The sequence below is a fragment of the Bombus vancouverensis genome, chromosome 5 (genome assembly GCF_051014615.1).
Source record: "Bombus vancouverensis nearcticus chromosome 5, iyBomVanc1_principal, whole genome shotgun sequence".
Classification (NCBI taxonomy): Eukaryota; Metazoa; Arthropoda; class Insecta; order Hymenoptera; family Apidae; genus Bombus; species Bombus vancouverensis.
The window spans coordinates 8,590,279-8,612,778 of NC_134915.1; the positions used below are offsets into that span (position 1 = coordinate 8,590,279).

The following is a 22,500-nucleotide window of genomic DNA, read 5'->3' on the forward strand; positions in this document are numbered from 1 at the left end:
ATCTAACTAAAGGAACTCTACTTTTTCTTCCTTGAAGACATTTTGTAAGGCAGGACATCAAAGAGTGACGAATTTATAAAGATTCACGAAGGAAGCCAAATCGTTGAGTTATTTTGCCAAAAGGCGCAACTGGTTATTTTTGTTCGGTCGTTGCGGGTCTGACTTAGACGTCGAGGGCGGTTTCCCCTTTGCTCGTTTTTGCGGCCCGCCGCGACGCTTGGCGTCCAATTCCACAAGGCCATTAAGATTATCTTTAGCCACGAAAAACGACAAGATCGGGTTCCATCGAGGCGACGAAGTCACTTGCCTTGGTTACAGGAGAAAAAGGAAATTTGTCGTAAAACTGGTGAACGATAGCATCGAATAAACCCGTAATTCGTTTCGTATCATTAAGACAAACGATTCATAAAGGACTTTCTGATGGAATAAGTTTGGACAATGAGGATACCATTAAATAATATATAATCTTCTGAAAATTAAGATTTTATTTCTTTTTTTTCTGATTTTTCGGTAATCAATGTTTGTGTTTCATCTCTTGCAAAGAGTTCAGATGACATGCGAAAGCAACAGACAACAATAGTCGCGATCTATCATTAGACCAAGACGCATTCGCTTTTTATTTCTCTCCGAGACGATATACATATTTACTTCTGTTTCGTTTCGTTAACTTACTAATAGGGTGTATAATATTAATATTATTAATGATAACAGGCGATATATTACAACCGTTAATCCTAAGAGTATAGGATATTCGAAAGTGTGATGGTAGCCGTGACGAAAATACGCATTCCTCACGACTTAGTCCTACAGTTTTTCTTCATCACGTCGCAACAGATTTTTTCCGTTCGCAGTAAATTTGAACGATCACGTATCGCGTTCGCTTTGTCATTAAGTACATGAACAATAGTGAGTAATCGATAATGACAATAATATTATCAATAATTAATAGTAATAATAATTATCAATTTATAATAATAATAATAATAATAAAATAATAATAAAATAATAATAATATCATGTATCAATAGTATTAATTTATTTTCCTATTATCTTAATCGAACGATTAATGTAATAATTAATTCCTAACACTAAGCCTCCCTAACAGCATTTTTTGCTAACTTTTTACAGGACTTTTGGTTACCATCTCCATTTCTTCGTTCATATTACCTCTACTTAAAATTCTAACAAATCTAATTAACTTCATCTCGAAGGGTTTAGGACTAGACAGCCTCATTGTTCATAGCCTGATCCTCTGTCTCCCTTCTTGTGTGCTAGTTACTTCTTTTATTTTCGGTCTCCCCGTTTGGTCTCCTTTTATTTTTTATTTCACCCCTGTACACGCGTTAGCGAATAGTTTCTCGCTAACGAAACACTGACTAGTTTTTAACCGTTAAAATTATTCGGTCGTGCTAATTAAGGCACCTGATTACTTTAAAATGGGACGAACGAATTCCTTGTGTCTTGCAATTTTTTCTTAAGCAACAAACAATTAGTAGTAGCGCACATTAACGTTGAAGAATTAATAATTAGGTAAATTGATCCGTATTTAGAATAAATTGTAACAATATATAACAACTGTAATTCGTTAATAAATATATTGTCGCAAGTATACAAATGAAGTCGCGCTAAAAATTAAATGATACGCCTATTATTCGTATTTAAAAATTCTAACAACATTTATTCCCGTACAAAACAATAGTTTTTGTTGATCAACGGAATTTTGGTGCTTTTACGTCTTCGTTTTTAAGTATTCGTCTTCGCTTAATTTCATGATTATCAACATTCGATAACCAGCAATGTCGATTCGTTCGTCCGTTGGTCCTCACTGTTCATTTAAATAACATCTATAAATTATGCAAAGAAGGCATTATCTTAAGACACTTGGTGATTTCGCTGACACGCGATTCTAAGGCAACATCGGTTTAATTGTAACGCAATCGTCATTACTTACAATCCCTTGATATGCTTTACTCAAATGAATCTTTTGAATCTATTGACAGAATTTTCATTTCAGAATAGTTGTTCAATAAAAATTCTTTTTAGCGAATTTCAAATAGAATACTTTCGAATAAAAAATTAATTCCACGAAACTAAAAGTTTTTACTAAATTAGAGTTTAACAAACATTTGATGTCGAATTTATAAAATTGAACATTTTAAGTTAATCTTCGTTTACTACAATAATTAAAAACAACGTATCGTTTGTACATAAGCGGGAGTTGCTAAAAATATAATAACATCGACGTAATTTAAAATCAAACTTAACTTATTGAGAAATACTTCCCTACGTACTTTAAAATAAAGGAACGAGAGTGTATTGAAAAACTATTGCTCTTTTTGTATCTAAATAGATAAAAAGTTACTTTAAAGTTTCGTGGAAAATTTATTTCTAAATTTTTCATATGTCTGCCATAAAAAGAGCGATGTTCCTCTTTCATAAAGTGGAAAACATATTTCATTAAGTTCAATATAAATAAACTGAATTATTCATTTAAATGTAAAAAGTTTATAGTTTTTGACCAATATTCAGAAATGATATCTGTATCACTCTCAGTCCTAAAGGATCGTAAGATAAACAATTGCAATGAAATAGCGATTCGTGAAGAACACCAAAAGTTATTCGTCGATACTGGAAGTAACCGTTTCATCCCCCAAAACTTATCATCATTTAATTAACGCTTACTATCTCGTAAAAATACATGTCTCGAACAATATCAATTCTGAATACGGATCAGTCTTTCAGTTCTACCTAATAGCGAGTAATTGTCGTCGTTCGAATCGTATCTCAGTTACTTGTAACTGTCAACATCGCAGATCTCGATCTCGGATTTTTCCTTAACGTACGAGCGGTACGTAAGCGTACAAAGATCCGGCGTTTCTAAAATGTTCGCGCGTCTACTGAAAGCTTCTATTACCCATCGTGCTTCATTAGTTATAAATAATCATAATGCTAACAACATTACATATCATCTTGTATCTCGAAGTACATTGGCCGAGAATGCCAAAGTTTGGCCCTATAAAGGAGAACGTGGAAAGGAAGATTAAGGTGGGGAAGATTAAATGTTAAGTTAATAAGAAACTGCCAACCGCCGATCCTGAATGACACAGATCACATCCACGGAGCTTCCTCGTTTTCTGCCTCTCATCGGGCGTCGTTCCCAAAATTAACTCGTGAGAACGTGGAGTTAGATTCCGAGTAGTTGAAACAATGGCTCCTTCGTGCGCGGTACACCCGCACCAAATAATGCCTGATCCTCGAATAAGGAAGGAACTGAGTCGTCGTAGAGGCAGATGAAGACTACACGTTTATACGGCGGCGAGGATCAAGTTTTGTGTTGCGAGTTTAATGCCTGTGGGACAATTGACGACGGTACGAATTTCCTTGCAGCAATTTGTCCAACTTCTATTGCAATCTTGCTTCCTGAGGCGTCGTTTGATACGGGAGTCCTGGGAAGGCCGCGCCTGCCGCTGTTGCAGCTGCAGCCGCTGCTGCTGGTAATCCTGCTGCTGCACCTGGTAACGTTGCATACGTATACGGTGTCACGTAACTTGCTGCTGCTGCGTTCGCTGCAAAAACAAAGAAACCGCTTTCTAAGCTCCTGGATGTTTCTCCGATCTTAGCGCAGGTAATCCTTTGAGAAAACAATACCGATTACGACTAATATGAATGTAAACCGTATATTTTCAAATATTGCACAAAAGCATTTCTATTTACAATATCGCTACAATTCGCTAGAAGGAAATCAACCAGTTGACACAGATTGACAATTTAATTTTTCTTCGAGAAATTAAATTACCGAATTTTAATGTCTTTTAATGAATTTTAATGTAACAGGATTACCCACGCTTCTTCCTAAAAAAATATCATTATTGTAAATATATCTTTAATTTTTACTCATTTTTGATTAAGTCTTACATTTATCGAAATTCATTTTCGATTCTTTGCCAGGACAATATCATTGCATGATAAAAGCTTACTGTCATCCATCGTGACATTTTTCCCACCACCACCGTAGACAGCACATCAGAGCATTAACAAAATTTGCATGTCGATCGTGTTGAATGCAAAGCCAGCATAAGCATGCAATGTTGCATTTCCACTTTTTACCATGTCTGTTATACCAACAGCAGAACATTCCAGCGCAAATTAAAGAAACCTCTGTACAAGCACTTTTTGTGTGATCATATTTCTGAGAACGTACGAATAACATAAAAGTAATAACAAATAATCTTGAAAGTAATAAAATGATCATTTAGCACATATTTCGGAAAACAGACTGTAGAAAGTTCTCCTGGTAAATGCAAACTGCATTGCTTTAATTTTGAGAAAGCTTTCCAATAACCGATGTAAATCGAAAGAGCTACAAAACATACAAATGTGAAGAAGCGATAAGTGAAACGAATAAAAAATATTCTCAGCAAGATTCCCACTAAAGATATCAAAGATATCATTCCCTAATTCTAAAAACGTACGAGATCAATTTTTTATCTCATTGTGTCAATTTCTTTTAAGAATCATGTTAAGGTTCGTTCTCAGTAAGAAAGACGCAATAAACGAGATATTTGAGAAGCCTTAAAACACGAATTTCATCATAGTCAAAAAAATCTGCCAAAAATGTCGACACGTGCAGCTTTTTAAGTATTGTTAATCTTTACTAAAACTACCTTGTTACGCAAACTTTATCAAGTGTAATCTAGCTTCCACATGCAATCTTCTATGAACAACATAAAAGATATTAAGATACATTATACGCACATGCGTTCAAAATTTATAGAGAAATATTTTATCCTTAAACACTACGACTTCATGAATTTGCAAAACTTTTAGATATACAGTAGAAATAAACAAATTTTAAACATTAACAAATTCGAACTATTTTTTTTAACTTTTCGAGAATAGATGTGAGATTAACTTTGTAAAAAGAGAAAAAAAACTAATTGAAACCCGGTAAAAACTTGTGCACATTTGAAGAATAAGTTTGATAGTTAATTTGGAAAATTTGTGGGAATCTTGCAGAGATTCCTCATGGAAGTAGAGCTACTTCACTACGACAAAAACAGAAGAACGATATGATCCAATTCCTCTTTTATTCTCTCTCACTCTCGCATACATTTCCGTTCGCTCTATCGCTTGCGTTTCTTCTCTTTCGGTGCGCTTGGTTTTCTAATAATTTTCTACCGTTGCTACGTAGCACGGACGGCAGAAAGGGCGGCAGGAGAGCTTTCTCCAATCGTTGGCGTGCCAGCACCGCAGGGCTGCTACCGTTGTGCTGCTGGTGGTGGTGTATCAGCCCGTTGCTGTCCTTGCTCTGGACACTTTTCAAACACATACCAGCCGCGGCGGCGCTGGTATAAGGATACGCCTCGGCGAAATTGTACGATGTTCCCGGATACGTGGCGGCCGCTGCCGCGACGTTTTGGTACTCGTAAAATTGTGACGCTGCTGCCATTGCCGCTGCATGGGTCAACTGTGTCGCCGGAAGCGGTACCAAACCACCTGGCGCCGCAGCCGCCAGGTAAGGCGATTGGTACACGTAACCTGGTGGCACCCTGAAACCAAAATCATCCAACGGTTAGACAGTTCTACGGTCAACGATCACGCAACGGCACTCATACATCTAATACGAAGAATACTCGCTGGTTAATCATGGTGGACTAGGAAATTAACACTATAACACTGCAACGAGCCGTTTAAAACGTTATACGATTGTATACTGGATAGTTATAATAAAACGATTATAAGGTAGTCAGTTGATATTATTGACGACTAAAATCATTTCACTTTTAGTACGATAGTAAATCCTATTTACGCAACGTTTCATTTGCAATTCTTGTTCTGTTTTTTAATATTTAAAAGATTCAAGGATTTGCTGAATATTTTTTTATCGCTGTTTCATCTTCTATATAGATTTTGTATGAAGTTCAAAGAAATTAATGTATTCATGACACTTAAGTGAAAATTATTCTTTTTATGTTGTGGAGATCTGTTTTGTGTCTTTGATTTGTGTAATGGACTTTCGTGAAATACCTTGTATTATTCTCATTATTTTTTATATCGTAACAAAACTATATGCGGTCAGAGTATCGCGTTTCTTAACTTCTCTACTAGTCTTCCGTTTACTTAATTTGTACGAATTACTCCATCTGTTTGGTCCTTATATATGTTTTTCATAGATTTGAAGAAAAAGACTTCGTACTAGTATGGTATAATAATACTCATAAATATTTATGTGTATTAAATCAAAAAACGCAATCATCTTCTAGATGCAGAAGCCAATAATATCAACCTTTGGTACTGTGTGTTTGAACTTACATTGGAAAATAGTAAAGCAATTGCAATATGTTGGGTACATAGTAGCTAACGCTATAGCAATTGCTATAATTAACAAGCTGCAAGGTATTCCAAATATTTCTCATTTTAGCTTCAAACAATCATTTTTTCCTTGTGTTTAGTCCACCAGGATCATTTAGTCCTACGTAATCACACTTGCTGTTCGAAACAATCTGTGGTCCATCGAGTTTCTTGATTCTATTATCATCTCTCTTACCTTTTCTAAGGTAATCAACCGAACTTGATGGACACCGGAAGCTTTAACAGTACATTTCTCCCTGTGCAGTTAAGAACTGGAGGAAAAGAGTGAAAGGAAGACAGTTGGAAACTTGCGCGTGTAGAACTATGTGTATAGTGAATGTTCCACGCAAGCGATGTTCTGCGTGCAGCTAAGTAAAGCGCGAATACAATCTCGTACTTTACCCCTCCCTCAATTAAGATAAACGGTTTATTGGAAAAGCGTTTGGTAATAGCTAACTTTCTCCAACAGATAACACGACGATCGCTAATGGACTCGGACTTGACATTATGTGACTACGCGTTCGTATTTGTATTTCATGGCTCCCGACGCCATAGCTGTGCCAGGAAATCGTCGAAAATACGATCAAGAAAGAAACGAACTTTTACGTGAATTCCACTTTGAGAGGATTAATGGTCGTAAAGTTTTTCCTGTAAAAACATGTGTCACTCTATTAATAATCAATTCTGTGTTATCTGAAACCGTACTTTGATATAACATTTGATAATCGAATCTGAGTATTATCCGCGTTTTATGCCATCATTTCAATGTTACTTTCACGTGTATACCACTGCAAACGATATATTACTCGATAAAAACGCGAATGTAAATGTGTAGTGTTCGTGTAGGAATTATTCGATGCGTGAGTAAAGGACAAGGGAGGGCAGGTGGACGGAAAGCGGCGCGTTATGAGAATGGTAACAGTGTGGTATCACTAAGGCGTGACAAAAAAAATGCGCAACAAATCCAATAAAATAAAAAAAAAAAATCCTCAATGTGTCGGCAAAACAACAACAAACCAACGACAAACGTGTGTGTAGGTCATTTCACGAATATAAAGATACTTCTCGATACACGGCACACGATTACCTAACACCAACGTTAGTATACCTAAAATTCACAGGCGTAAGAAAGAAACAGAAAAGTGATACGTTCCACGGCAGTGCCTCTGTCTCTATCTCTTTTCCCTCTTTTTCTTTTTCAACGCGAAACGATCGCGTGTAAAAACTTGCCGCCCCGTCACGATTCTCCTTAGCGCGTTCTTCAATTTATCGTGACACGATCATTTTCTTTTAACCAACGACCCTTCAAACTCAATTATCTTTCTGCAAATTCTTACCGATAATTGATCGTTTAGCTGTATGAAACTAAAAACCGGTATCGAAATTAATTCGTTGCCTTCAGCTGTAATTAATAATTATATAAATATTAAAATATGAAAGATGCGAAACTTACGTTTCAAGTGAAAGTTTTTTTGCTACATCTGTAGAATAATATTTTTTTCTCATTTGTACCTATATTATAGTATTGTTAAACACGATATTTCACGTAATTATTAATACGTTGTTTGGTAACTGTTTCATACTTTTGCGTGTAATTTTTATAACAGACATGTAACCAGCAAATCGCGTTTTGAAAGGACATACATACAAACACAGGAGACAGCCCTGAACTTTTTCGCGGATCGATAATAGCTAGTGTCCAGTCCACGAAGGAAATCAATATGTTGTCCTGTGGCTTCGAACGATAGTTTGCTTCGTCGAATTAGTGCACATCAACATAGATTAATGAACGTCGAAAACGTTCTCAGTAGCGCGTATTTCTTACCCGTCGTCTCAAAATTGAGTTACTATTCTGATTCGCTACGAAATTCTATATTTTTAATGAAGATAAAAGAATTAAAGAAACAAAATGAAACGATAAAACAATTATCTGACATCATTAATAAATCAATAAATCATGAACAAATTGATATTGATAAGTAAAACGATATTAATATAACTCGGTTAAAACGAACATTTTGTTAACCAGTGACTTGAGTTGAAACGATACGTTACAAGATCGAATAACAAAAAATTAATTGTAATTTCAGTTATTGTCTGCTTCGATTAATTGCACGTTTTAAAAGATTACTTACGTGGGATATTAATAACATTATAGCAACGTTCGTATGAAAGAAAGAATGAAATATAGCAAAGAAATGACAAAAATAAGGCAAGTAGTATGGAATTACAAAAGTATCTCTGCATACCTATAATCTTTAATCAATTTATATGAAGGAATTTTCGTAATAACGTAAAAATATTCATCCTTATATATCACGTTCGTAAATACTGGATAAACTGTAATATACATTTATAACTGGTAAAATCCTTAAGTAATAGTTATCATAAATTAGAAACATTTATAAAACGAGTCTACATAGTGTTGGCAAAACGAAGATGAAATCAGGAAAATATCATAAAACATAACTTACAGAATAAATGAAGATGATAGAGGTAAGATTGAAGCAAACGTTTTAACATTTTAATTTACGCAAATAATCGTCGATCTATTAAACGCGATGTTGGTGTAAATGCCACGCGATCGAGCTTTACAATGCTTTATTATTGTCACACTGAATACATAAAAAGACATCACCTGCTATATTTTTTTGCCGAACTGATCGTCTAAGAGATTGGTATATCGGCGATCGTCGTAAAAATATTACACTTGGCTTGTTACCAGATGGCCACCAGATGCTTTCTCGAGGTACTTGCAGCCAATTTCTCGATTCTGACAATTTCCCCCGGCGAGAACTCCACGCCAAGTTTACGGAAATTAATAGGTTATTTCGAATCAAGTTTATTTCCATGCTTGAATATTTCTGTTTAACTGCGAATGACGACAAAGTAATCTGATTTACAAACAAGAATTTTGCAAATAAGAATTTTTGCTTCAATATGAATATTTGTTACCGAAGTCTATTCCTGATGACATTATATATGTACATACACAAACATAGAAACTCCGAGAAAGTACATACTTATTATCGTCTTAACCTCTTAAGCCCCACTTTCGTAATATTACGTTTGTTGCGTACAATCTTAAAATTCTACTTCCGTAATATCGCATTCGATAAAAATCGTAATATTACGTAAAGCGTTTCTTTTCCACACATTTTTCTAAAACTCAGTGAGCCCTTAAGGGGATTTGAAAATCCGTTACATCGTGTAAAATAACAAGGCGAATCTATTTGTTAATATGTAATACGATTAAAAATTGATATTACAGTAAGTAATATTATATACTAATATTTTTAAATATATTAAAGAATTTTCTCATTTCCCTATTTATTTATTCATTCTATTTTAGACTTGATCCCTGTGCTTTACTACTTCAACAAACTTAAAAATTACTCAAAATAGTACATTCAGTCATTTCTTACACGAATTTTTTATACTACATCGTTGTTGAATTTTTCATTTTTACGTCAATCTCAACCATATTTATTAAAAACTTACGTAACTGAAATGCAATATTGAATATCTGCATTGCACGATTCTCAGTCCAGACCTTGGACAACTTAATAAATTCACGAAATCGCCTCATCAACTTTTGTATGATCTTTTTTTTTTCCTCCATTTTCTATTGGATTTATCTTGCTGACGCATCTTCACCGCGGTCTGTGCATTATGGATGGCTCGCGTGTCCTCAACCCCGCATTTTCTACTCTGCGTGTTTTTATTTTACCCCCTCTATCTTCATTTCTCTATATATTGTTCTACCCAACGTGTACATATATCTTCCTAGTTGTCAATACCTTCTAATTCTAATATCACTTTAGACAACTGACAATCGCGCACAACACATTCTAGTTAACCGAGTTGGCATTGGAAACCAGTGAACCTTTTTCGATCATTCTAACGTAAATTTTAATTACGAAACTGAATTTTTGGTATGAACATATTTGGTATTTGCGTAGCAGAGATTCAAGATCGTACTCAGATTTTGCATCACAATTCACATATCTAAATCGAATGCTTGTTGTTAATTATCGTCTACATGGAAAAAAGTGTACACAAATTAAACAAAGTTTTTTGTTGCAAATTTTCGAAATTTTCTTTATAAATATTCTTTATTAATTCAATTATCCATGTAATAAAAATTATTCTTCAGAAAGTTATTTGCTATTAACGATCAACGATATCGAAAGGACTTAAAGGACTTAAAGTGGAATCTGATTCAATTTTTGGAAACTAAAAGAAGTGTATGAAACCGTTTTCAGAAGGATTAAATATTCATATGTATCGTATATAACAATATCAGTATGAGATACAATTAGATATATGATCGATTACCGATGAAAAAAAATTATTACAAATTTGAACGATATACAGGGTGGCTGGTAACTGGTGGTACAAGCGGAAAGGGGATGATTCTACGCGAAAAAGGAAGTCGAAAATATAGAATAAAATTTTTTTTTTAACTTTTTTTGTTTAATTTTTCCATCGAGGCAACGATCTACAGTGAGATCCATTATAACGAGACGTGACAAAGTGCACGCGTACCGAGCGAAAATTCAAAGTCGATTTTCTCGAAAACAAAGCCTCAAACGAAAAATTTTCGCTCTATATTTGCGACTTCTTTTTCAACGTAGAATCACCCCCTTTCCGCTTGTACTACCAGTTACCAACCACCCTGTATATCGCATTTTCATCTAATTAAAAGGTAATCGTAGATTTTAAACATTCAGACGATGTAATAGCACGGTACTCAATGAATAGTGTGACTAATTGTCAACAATGAGTTCGACCTAACTATAACAGAATAATTTCTGAGCAATAACATTGATCGCCCGGCGCATTCGTCCTTGGGATCTTCGTGCAAAAACGAGGCGGTTGTTTTAATGGTCAGCATAATTTTCGCGATGAGAAATTGTCGGCGACACATCACGAGGAGACTCGCATAGAAGTTTTCATACGATCGATGTAACCCGTGGATATGCTTGTGAACGAAAAAAACATGCCATATACCACACAATTTCTCCTGGGATTAAGTGTGACCATCACGTACTGACAATTACAAAAAGAGAATGTCATTTTCGTTCCACTTCGAACTGATAAAAATAGATACCAATACCGATAAACTTATGAGATATTAAGGTATTATTAATTCAGTTGTCAATGGATCTAAACGTAGCACGTACTTTAAATTGTTCGTTAAATTGTTCAATATTTCATATTCGCTCTCGAAATCGATTCCAACGAATCGTATCTGATGTTAAAGGATACAATTTCGTAATACGTGGGCCAAGATTAGGTGATTTAAGATAGATATCTGCTGGACGAGTAATTCATAATTAATAAAATTATGCAATGAAATCATTCGGAACTATTTGAGGAAGCGATTTTAACGATTGGAATAACGTTACACAGAACACTCATGGATACAGAGGAACAATATTATTGGAGAATACACATTTTCCTAAATTCAATTTAATTTTGTATCTCATATTCTTGTACCATCTTTCCCTTAATTACTCCGTGTATGAAGATTATCAGTCGCAAATAAAGAACAACGAATAATTGTAAAAACGAGCGAATTTCGAAATAAAAAGTAAAAATTTATCACAATTTAGGAAGAAAATCGAGATCCGTCCTCGCGAAGTTTAAACTAGACTGATCGTATCATCCAGGAATTTCCGTTCATACTGTGCAATTGGTCACAAAAGCACAAGCAGAAATATTAGAAGATAATAAGGAAAGAGAAAGTTAGAAAGAGCAGTTAAGAGTATAAAATATATGAATGGACGGATAGGTAGATAGATAAATAAGAAAAAGAAAGAGAGAGAGAGAGTGAGAGAGAGAGAAACAGAGTGAGAGTGAGAGAGAGAAACAAAAAAGGCGTTTCATAGTCACGGAAAGGTTTGCATTGTCCTTTCGTGACATACCTAAGTGACCACCCTCGATTTCCGACGCAAAGTGGTCGTACACCGCGATTAAGATCTCCTGACTACGCGAAGTAACGCGAGGGCGGGCGCGTGGACAAAGATACTTAATAGTCCCTTCTAATTCATGCGCGCACGCTTCCAAGGACTTGTATATTCAAGTACACGAAACGTTCGTTATATGTACGAGGGTTGTAAGAATTCGCTAGAAACTTATGAAACGTCTAATTTAACCATGCCTAGCCTTAAACGAAATGGGGAATAATCAAAAGTATCGTAATTGCAAATTCCTTTAATTTAAATGTATGACTTGTGAGCGCAAGGATACGGTTTCTAGAACAACTTCAGATGAACGTAGAATACTATTGGACATGATAAAACCGTATCTGTTTTGTGATGAAATTTCAAGTTTTGAAATTGATCTACCTCTGACTCTGAAGTAGTTTCTTACGAAACTTAATTTAAAAGAAGCTACTTTGACATCCGCGAATCTCCATTTAACTGCAGCAAAAATTACTTTATTGAATTGAAGTATAACTTGTCTTCCAACTTATATTTCCTCCAGATTTAATCTCCTTGGCTTCCTCCACAGGCTCTACCTATGTATTCACGAAACTGAAAGAACTCCTTAGTGATTGACGATTGTATGTGGAAAAAATTTCAAGAAATAAATTTCCTTGGTGCAGGACATGAAAACACTGGAGCATCAGTACATAAAGTACATCGAAGTTGAAAAGTGTCACATTAGAAAATAAACAATTTGTATGTTTCCATTATTAGATGACAAAATTTTCAAATTGGCCTTATCTTACATTGTCTTTTTAAATGAAACCCTTGAAGAGTTGGAAAGGCTATATTTGTATACATAATATATCGTAAAACAATGGTTCATAATTTCAATGTTATATCCAAATACTGAAAATCAAATACTATCTATGTATACCATGCAATCGATGACATTGAAATTACGCTATTTACATACGAATAAGCCTCTCTAATTCCAATGAAACATCCTCAATGAAATAACAATACTATAAGCAACAAAATTATTAAGTCTCTAATTTAGATAATCTGGCTAATTATATCATTGAATACATTAATTACATTTCACTCCTATATATTTACCTATTTATTTGATACAGTTGATAATAGACGATGCGCGAAATTTTGATAAAACTATGTATTCCTTGTCTCAAGTTAATTTTTGCTAATTCGCAATACAATTAATGAAAGAATATTTGACACGATTTCTATATGATCTTATGATTTCAGGTACATTTTTAGGGAGTTCGAAAATTGTCCCATATAACATCATCAAGTTCACACATACACGTGAAACTGTGACGGCACGTGTGCCAGGTGGTCGCACCGTAATTTTCCCTTTAGTTTGTTTCCGGATTGCGTGTTGATGAGTACCGTACTTTCCAGAGTGTATAGGTATATCCGAACACCTGTGCGTTACAGAATACCTGTTTAATCGTCAGCTCTGCGATGTATGCGTATCAGTTTGTATGTGTACGCGTGTGTATACTTGTAGAGTCAATGCGCAGTGCACAAATTGTATGAGCGCCGGCGCCGTGGATAATCCAATAGGATGATCTGCCAATCCTTGGGAAGCAGAACAGACCAATGGTGAGTTCGAGGGTGGTTCTTCCACAACTTAATTGTTTTTTTGATAGCACGTTCTTCTACTACTATTCAAACTACCAGTCCGATTAGAATAACTTGGACGTGGAAATGTGGCAACCCAAGGTCGAAGAAAGTAGAGCATCGACGAAAAGTAAATAAATGAAGGTGAACGCGAACTTCGAAAAATGTTATTAAAGTAGATTCGTACGAAGATTTCTGGAACACAGCTCACGGAAATAGAGATCTGAGAATTAACCAAGATATACAAACATTTCGATGCAAAGTACAGTAATTTATTGGAATAGCTTTTTTCCAGTACCTACATGTTAAATGACTAACTGTTAAGGGAATTACGTAAAAGAAAAGGCGGCAACCTAGCAGCGAAAATATAAATTTATCTTTCAGTACATGTATCATTATGTGTTGAAAAACTGATTATTCATGGTCGTCCTTGAGATATTAAGGTAATAAACTGCGCTTCGAACGTGCAAAAAATTATGATCTCGTAAAACGTAACTTGAAACACGACATTCAGGAGGACTCATTTTACGGTTATTTGAAATACTTGATTTTACCACTGCAAAATTAAGCGCCAGAAACTAGAATGTTTATCTGCAGTAGGAGTGTATAAGACTCGCCGAATGAGTGACAGCGACAGGTGAATAGAAGCATCGACAATGAAAATAGAAACAGACATTCCATACGGAGCGCCGACTATGAACCTCTTTTCTAAAAGCAATACTTCAACTACGACAAATTCATGGCTAACTCTGATGAATATATTAACATCACTCATCTAGCTTTGCAATGGATGGATTCCAACAAAATATGATTATTGCGTACGTTTCAGTTTCGTATTCGGTACTAATTTTTGTCGAAATGTCTAACAGATAAAAGCACGTTATATGAAGAATTTAATTAATTCGAAGCAAAAGCTCTATATTTATCATTAACAATTATACTTATGTATATGAAGTAGTTCATCTTAAATTAGTTTTGCAATTGCGACCTACAGTATATTTTATATCAATAATATAACGTGTATTATACTAGAATACACGTAATATTAGCAGTACTACCTCAATTATTTATAAATTAGTATCAGATAGAATAAGATATTAAATGTTAAAATCGAGGAAAAATAATCCTCACGTATCCGATGTAAATTAAAGGATAATTTATGAGTCTATTTTATTGAAACGCTTCTAATCAATCAAAAATTAAAAAGTCATAAAGACTCGCGATTATAACAATTGTCTCATCTAATAATACGAACACTAAAACGGATCGTGAAAGAGGAATTTACTGATATAAAGGAGAACGACCAACCCCAATAGAAATAGAAATTTTCATTATGGCACGGCTCTTTGTAATTCCGTTCACAGAGAAAGAACAGTTTTAATTCGTGTTAAAAATTCTCCCGTAGAAACCCTCGACGGAATGGCTCAAACATAGAAGCTGACACGGGGGACAGGTGGATCTAAATAAAGATTGGACCAACGCCAGAATCTCCAAGATGGCTGAAGCGAGATGCGAGGCGTGTCATCGTCGTGGTCGTCGTCATCGTCGTTGTCGTAGTCGTCGACGGCGCGACGGACCGTTGTGAAAGCTTACGACACTACGAATTTACTAGCACCGAGAAAATCCTCTCTGACGTACAACACATCTTCTGGTCGGTGTTGGATTTCACTTTTCCACCTACGTTCCGCTAATTTGAGGACATGTGCTTCGCAACACGGATCTACGATTATGCGTTCGATGTAAATGATATTCTTGCCAATCTTCTTTCATATTAATAATCGAGATATATATTGAATTTGCGTATTTAATATTTGATGATATTTTATATTGGCAAAATTCTCTCATTCTAATTCTTTTACTACAAATAGAAAGATATTTTTGTTTTGCAGTTTTGGAGTAAATGACGACGGGCAATAATTTTAATATTATTCAGAAATTATAAAATAAAAACATGAAAGTTATTTTTACTAAGCCACTACGACTTTATCTACGACGTTTTAACAAATTATCATATATGTATAAGTTAGTTAGGTGATTTAAAGTACCAATTTCTCCCCAATCAGTTTAAAAAAAGATACTTTGCATCGTTGTCCTATCATAAATAAAAATTGAATGTAAAATTATTGTAATTTTTGTACCCATTATCTACCGAACATTTTACACGTAAATTTCTTTTGGACTTACTAGATCACATAAAATGTAATTATTTTCACGTTCAATTTCACTGTGAAACGTAATGTAACACAAGTCAGGGCGCCTCCCGTTGTCTTTCGATTCGAATAAGAACATTCGTTTGATAGCTTGTTTCAAAGAAAGAAATATTTACTGGCATTTTGCATTTCAGCTTTGCTAATTGCCAGTACATAATTTTGATATTGCATTGTCATGGCATAAAATATTTATGTCCCTGTAAAAACAAGTTACAAGGAATACTTCGATTTCCAGGCTTGTTTTCTTCAATTTTCTAATGACAGACGGTACACCGTGTTATATTAAAGTCCAAAAACCACCACGTACAACACCAAAAAATACAACACCAATAGCGACACCAAGTGTAGTGTAAGCCTTAACCACACACACAAGGTTATTAATATTATAATGGTTAGCGGAGCCTGTACACTTGACGAATCTCCGTTTCATTTGAACAAAATTCGTTCATACATCAAATGGTAATGCGTTAGTAAATATTTTCCTTTTTCCCTTAGAATTAAGATATTTAAAAACGCCGGTATTTACTCGAAATTTATAATACGGGAGATAACGATATTGAGAAACGTTACGACAATTTTTGTTAGTAAAACAGGAACGAATGTATTTCTGGTTCTTTTTTCTCTTCGTAGCGATTCTACCTTTCGATACCGTTCGATATCTCCACGAATTTCTATGCTGCGCCCAAGAATCTGACTGGGCCAAACGGGGTAAACCGCGATAAAATCGATTGCCACGATGAAAAATTAATGAACGTTGTCGTGTTTCGCGGCGGTGCGGGTCGATTTCCGGTGAAAAATACGGGAGATCCACCGCTTCGAAGAATCGACCGTATCGTTCATAATTCAACGAAATTCTGCTGCACACGGTTAATCTCCTCCTGCTATTTTCTTCTCCTTTTTTCAATAATCAAATAAATAATTCACAAAGCAAGCGTTTTACGTGACGGTTTTCCGCAAAAGATCATTCAACAAATTGAAATTCATAAAAATAGTCGAAACTTCGCGAATGATATTCTATACTAGTTTCAATCCGAAAAGATAAATACTTACAATCGTAAACGATATTATACTATATTCAGAAAAACGAGTTGTCACGATTATAGTAAAGTTCCAATCTTTTAAAATTGAAGAAGACCCGTCACCAAAAACAGACCAAAATGATATAAAAAAAAAAAAAATGAACAAATACGTGAAAACAATGCACGCGACAAAAAATTTGAAATTTAGGAAAAAAGAACAAGATACTCCATATGAAACACACTTAATATAAAAAAAAAGCCGAAGTGGTAAAAAACCTATACGAAACATAACAAAACTTTAAGTAAACTAATTAAGTGAAATAAAATGTTTTGATATTTGATAATAAATGTCGCCATCGGTGTTCGACTTTGCAACATTTAATAGCAAATTATACGTCTGTTTGTGTTACAGAATTTGGATTTTAATGGAAAACATACTACGTTGCCTCACTGTTATCTTGTTCACTAAATTAACATATATTATTGCGAATTAATTAGACAAATTCCTATTAAGATCATAATTATACATAACATTATAATTATTGTAATTAATATTAATATTAATATTATTACGATTATTATGATTATGTTGATTAAGAAAAAGAGTGTAAAAGAGTAAAGACCAAAAAAGTCAAAACCAATAAACAAACAAATCTCTCAGCAACCGCAATCATTATCATATCACTTCACGTCAACCTCATCAAGAAAGAAGAAACAAAAAACACAACCAAAAAAATACAGTAGTAGAAGAAGAAGAGGCCGATCCTCGGAAGTCTTTGATTTTGTAGAAATAAATTCGTGGGTACTCATGGCTTCTGATACGTGTGCGTGTGCCGCGTTCTTTCTCTCTCCCTCCCTTTCTTTTTCATCGATTGCAAATATCTCTGCCCCTTCTTTCTGTTTCTCTTTTCATATATTTTTCGTTTCATGTCTCTCTGACTCTTTCCATTCATCTCTCTTTACATTTTTTTATATTTGCGCTCCTTAGAACGGCCATGGCGCTCTCAAGGATCTCGAAAAGGGAATTCTCGTCTTGCTCCCTTACGCGCAAGCGTCAGGATGCTGAAACGTTATATATAGTCTATCTTTAACAAAATATTCATAACATTATCAAACTGAAACCGTCAAGCGAGTACCTTCGTTCTCGATTTTCGAGTATTTTCTTTTTTTTTTTTTTTCTTTTTCTACCGACCTTGTACGATTTCTCAGTTCCCTAAAATTGTTCCCTTCTTTCGTTGTATGTAGTAAACAAAATTAGTACCAAAAAATCAGAGAAAAATTATTCTAATGTGTCTTTCCCTTAATTTTGTAGCAAAATACGTCAATTATTGCACATTGTTAAAAAAGCCATTTGAAAAGTATAATCGGTATGTCGTAAAAAAAAATACTACCTTAACTACTCAAAACCGAAAGATCGTTGGTGCATCGTTTTTGTCTCGATACGTTCATGTTAGATTATGTATAAACGATGCAACTTTACAATTCAATTTCAATAATGAGAATGCTAGCGAGGACTCCTCTTGACTTATGCTATTTTTCAATGACTACAATTACAACATGTATATTCTTAATATTTTTCGACAAATCACATCAACATAGACTCACCCATATTGGCCAGGAAGAACTGCGGGGTATCCAGCTCGAATGCCAGCAGCGAACGGGAATGCTGAAATCATAAACAGTTCGGAGTTAATCCTATTTACGTTTCTAATGGCCAGCCCTGAACTCGAGCACCCGTCTTCGTGTAAATCGAACATCCTGTTCTTTGCAAATATCTCTACATATTTCTTTCCACCTAGTCTAAACGAGAATATTATTTACCGGTGTCCGTAAAACAGTATATGCGACAACAGATATATTAAGATACGTGTATATTCTTTTTTCAAGAATAGATTTCCGATTTCAGAGAGGATAAAGAGATAAAGAATAAAAAATTTATTAACATTTTTCTCATTTTTGCTATAATATTTGTGATATGTAGAAATAATTATCGTGAAACATTTTTCTTACCGCTTTCATGAGTTAAACTTAATAATACTTTATTTAATAATACTTTAGTAAACTTTAATAATAGGTATAGTTAGTATAAAGTATAAAAATACACATTGTACTTCGTATATATGGACATAATATGAAAAATTACAAAATGTGTACTATATAGAATAAAACTTCAGGATTAATTTTTTAAATTTAAATTAAATTAAACTGCGGTATATTAAAAATCTTAATCGAAATATTAAAATTTTTCATTTATTTTAGATAAAATGAACTTGTAAGATATAATACGTTTCAACTCCACTATTTTCTTTTTATTGAATAAATATTGTAAATATAAAGTTACAGATAATAAAAAAGTTGATTTTAAATATCAACTTGTTCGTTTCCGACACAAAGCTTTGTGACTTCTTTTGTGATGAAATAAGTATGAAGTATATAGCTGCATTGAAAGTTTACGCGTATGAGTAATATGCATAACATAGCATTCATTTTGGATACATTTATATTCTGATTATGGTAATGACATGCTTTCTGTCAAAGAATAGATTATCATACATAATACGATTCAAAATCATTATTGATACACTCTCGAAAATACGATACAAAAAAAAGCAGAGTATCTCAGAAAAAAACATACACTAAAGAAATTGATATCGACAAATCAATGCAACTAAGCAAACTAAAAGAAATGTTTCATATATTGTGATGATATATACTTGTCATGCTTCAATGTTGCTTACAAATACTCGGACTTATATTTTTTTAATATACGAGGCATCTTATAAAAGTGTACTTTAAAAGTCAAATATTATAGCGTAGAATACGACCGGTGATTACTTGAACTTTGAATATAAAATATAAATTTAATTTAAATGATAATATTAATTATATCGAATTTGATACAAAATTGGTAAATTCTTTGGGAAGGCATACTTTAATATTAAAATATTAAAAGCATCACAGACTAACTTCAAGACAAAAATGATTCTTGTACGTTGAAAGAAACAAGAAACAAAAGTAGAACCGGCAGTCGGGTTAAAGCAATTTTAGACTTAGGTGCCGAAGCGCCAAGCTATCTTGGCCCGGAGCCACGACTAGAGTTCAAGAAAGTAATTCGAGGGACGCTTTTCGATTTGCACAAATGTCGTTCGTAATGCTGTCTTTTGCCCTTTCGTTGTTGCTTCAACTTCTCAAATTTAAAAGCAGTGAACTTAAATAGTTACAGAAGTGGCAGGGTCGTTATTTTCCAGGAACTTTAAATTTGAATAAGATTAGAAATTCTAATTATGTATACATCTTTTACTTTTCCCATAAGGTAGAAATTCTAAATTTCCTGATTGGTATCCAAATGAAATATCTCATTAAGAGAACCTTTGTGATGAATTTCCGAGTAACTTGAACACGTGTCCTCGATATATCAAGCAGAAGTGTAACTCTTCGGCCAAGAAGTACGTATATATTATCTGTTGCTCTACCGAATGGGATTTGCCGATTTGGCTATGTTTCAACAACGTAAAACCCGTGACAATGACGCGCAAAAATCATCTGAAAGATTACAAATGATATCTATTCCGGTAAATTTACCAATGTCTCGGGACAAGGTTTTGGAATTGCATTCTCTATACAATTCTACGAATTATGGATAATTTGCCAAAAATTTGAAATTAGTTCGTTGGTAATACAAACGAACCATATTCCAAAATTTTATCAAATATTAACATTAATGTGAAATGAAGAATATTTGTTAATATATGTATACAGGGTGGTTGGTAACTGATGGTGCAAGCGGAAAGGGGGTCATTCTACGTGAAAAAAGAAGTCAAAAATATAGAACAACAATTTTTCGTTTGAGGCTTTGTTTTCGAGAAAATCGACTTTGAATTTTCGCTCGGTACGCTATAACGGATCTCACTGTAGATCGTTGTCTCGATGGAAAAATTAAAAAAAAAAAAAATTAAAAAAGAAAATTTCGCGTAGAATCACCCCCTTTCCGCTTGTACCACCAGTTACCAACCACCCTGTATTTTTAAATACAGAATAAGTCAATAAGATCTAACACTTGAAATAACTCGTTATCTATTTATTTAATGCAAAAATGTTTGCAATTTATTGTATTCGAGGCGACTGATCGGATAAAAACATTTTCGTTTTTTGACGCCTTATATTTTGTGAGATATCAAGGTGACTTTGAATTTTTTAGATAATATCGGTTTCTTTATACTCCGTTGTAGCCGCTAGGAAGATCAATTCATTTGGCCTTGAACCTCAAAAGGAAACGAAAATTTTTGGTGCGTAACTGCATCCCGCGTCGAGCAAGCTCTGTATCGGCTTGAAGATAGACACAAATTAGTATTTTGATATTTGAAACGCGTGTTTTCTTACGTTTGACTGTATCTGTGATAACGTTATTTGACCACCAACGACTAAAAGAAGCTACCTCCAGTATTTACATTACTTTGGACCTTAGATTTAAAGTAAGTAATGCAGTACCAAAAAAAAATATATGTATACATAAAGTCAATCTTAAAAAACTCAGAAGATATAAGACATCAAGGAAATCAAAATGTATTCATGCGACCAATCCCTTCGAAACAATAAATTTTATTTCAAACATTTTTCGATAAAGTCAATAGATAACGAATTATTTCAGGTGTTATTCCTTGGCTCACCTTGTGTGTAAAAAGATATCTTTTATAATATTTTGTTAAAAGGTTCGAGACAATTCGAACTCTTTTTATATCCATTGATAAGTAAAAATAAGTAATACTAGAATACCAAAGCAATAATTTAAAGTAAATTTAACCGAAAAGTTAACACCTAGGCACCAGTCAAAATAAAAACGTTTAAGCGACAAGAGACCAAACACCAGCAATTGTCGAGTTTGTCCCAAATATTTCGCACAATTCATGTTCATTGAATAAGCATTTGCATACTGCTGAACAAACTTACTCGCTTGTAGATTACCCCTGGGCTTAGCTCCTAGAATTGCCAGGTTGACGTTTGCTTTGCGACCGTCGATTATAGGGTTAGGGTCTTTGCACGCCCTCTCTGCTGCTGGCCTGTCTCCCATGATCACCTGCGTACAGATCCGATCGATTATTCGACTAATCCTTCCGCTTCACCTGGATCTTGCACGCCTCTCCCTCATAAGCAACGATACAAGCCGTGTATGTACCATACATGTAGTACCCGGATATTTCAACGACGTTTCAGATAATCTATTCTGTTAGTTGTTCTAAAAATCGATATCAATTTTTCAATATAAGCCTCTATTGTTATATACAACAATTATTCGGTTCATTAACGAAAACCTGGTTTCTAAACTAATATTGGTAAACTGTGTAA

General features: G+C 34.2%; 1 protein-coding gene across 4 annotated transcripts in view; it reads right to left on the minus strand.

Moving 5' to 3' along the window:
* Nucleotides 1–467: 467 nt before the first annotated feature.
* The window catches only part of LOC117160173 (RNA-binding protein 24), a 28,555-nt gene continuing 6,522 nt past the window's right edge, over nucleotides 468–22,500 (minus strand). For 3 of the 4 annotated variants that reach the window (XM_033340725.2, XM_033340734.2, XM_033340740.2), the window contains 4 exons: nucleotides 22,105–22,231; nucleotides 18,763–18,823; nucleotides 5,179–5,549; nucleotides 468–3,566 (listed from right to left, as the gene is read on the minus strand). In XM_033340725.2, the coding sequence (XP_033196616.1) occupies nucleotides 3,403–3,566; nucleotides 5,179–5,549; nucleotides 18,763–18,823; nucleotides 22,105–22,231 (723 nt within the window). In that variant the 3' untranslated portion in view covers nucleotides 468–3,402. The remainder of the gene's footprint in view (nucleotides 3,567–5,178; nucleotides 5,550–18,762; nucleotides 18,824–22,104; nucleotides 22,232–22,500) is intronic. The other variant, XM_033340757.2, reaches the window with a different exon arrangement.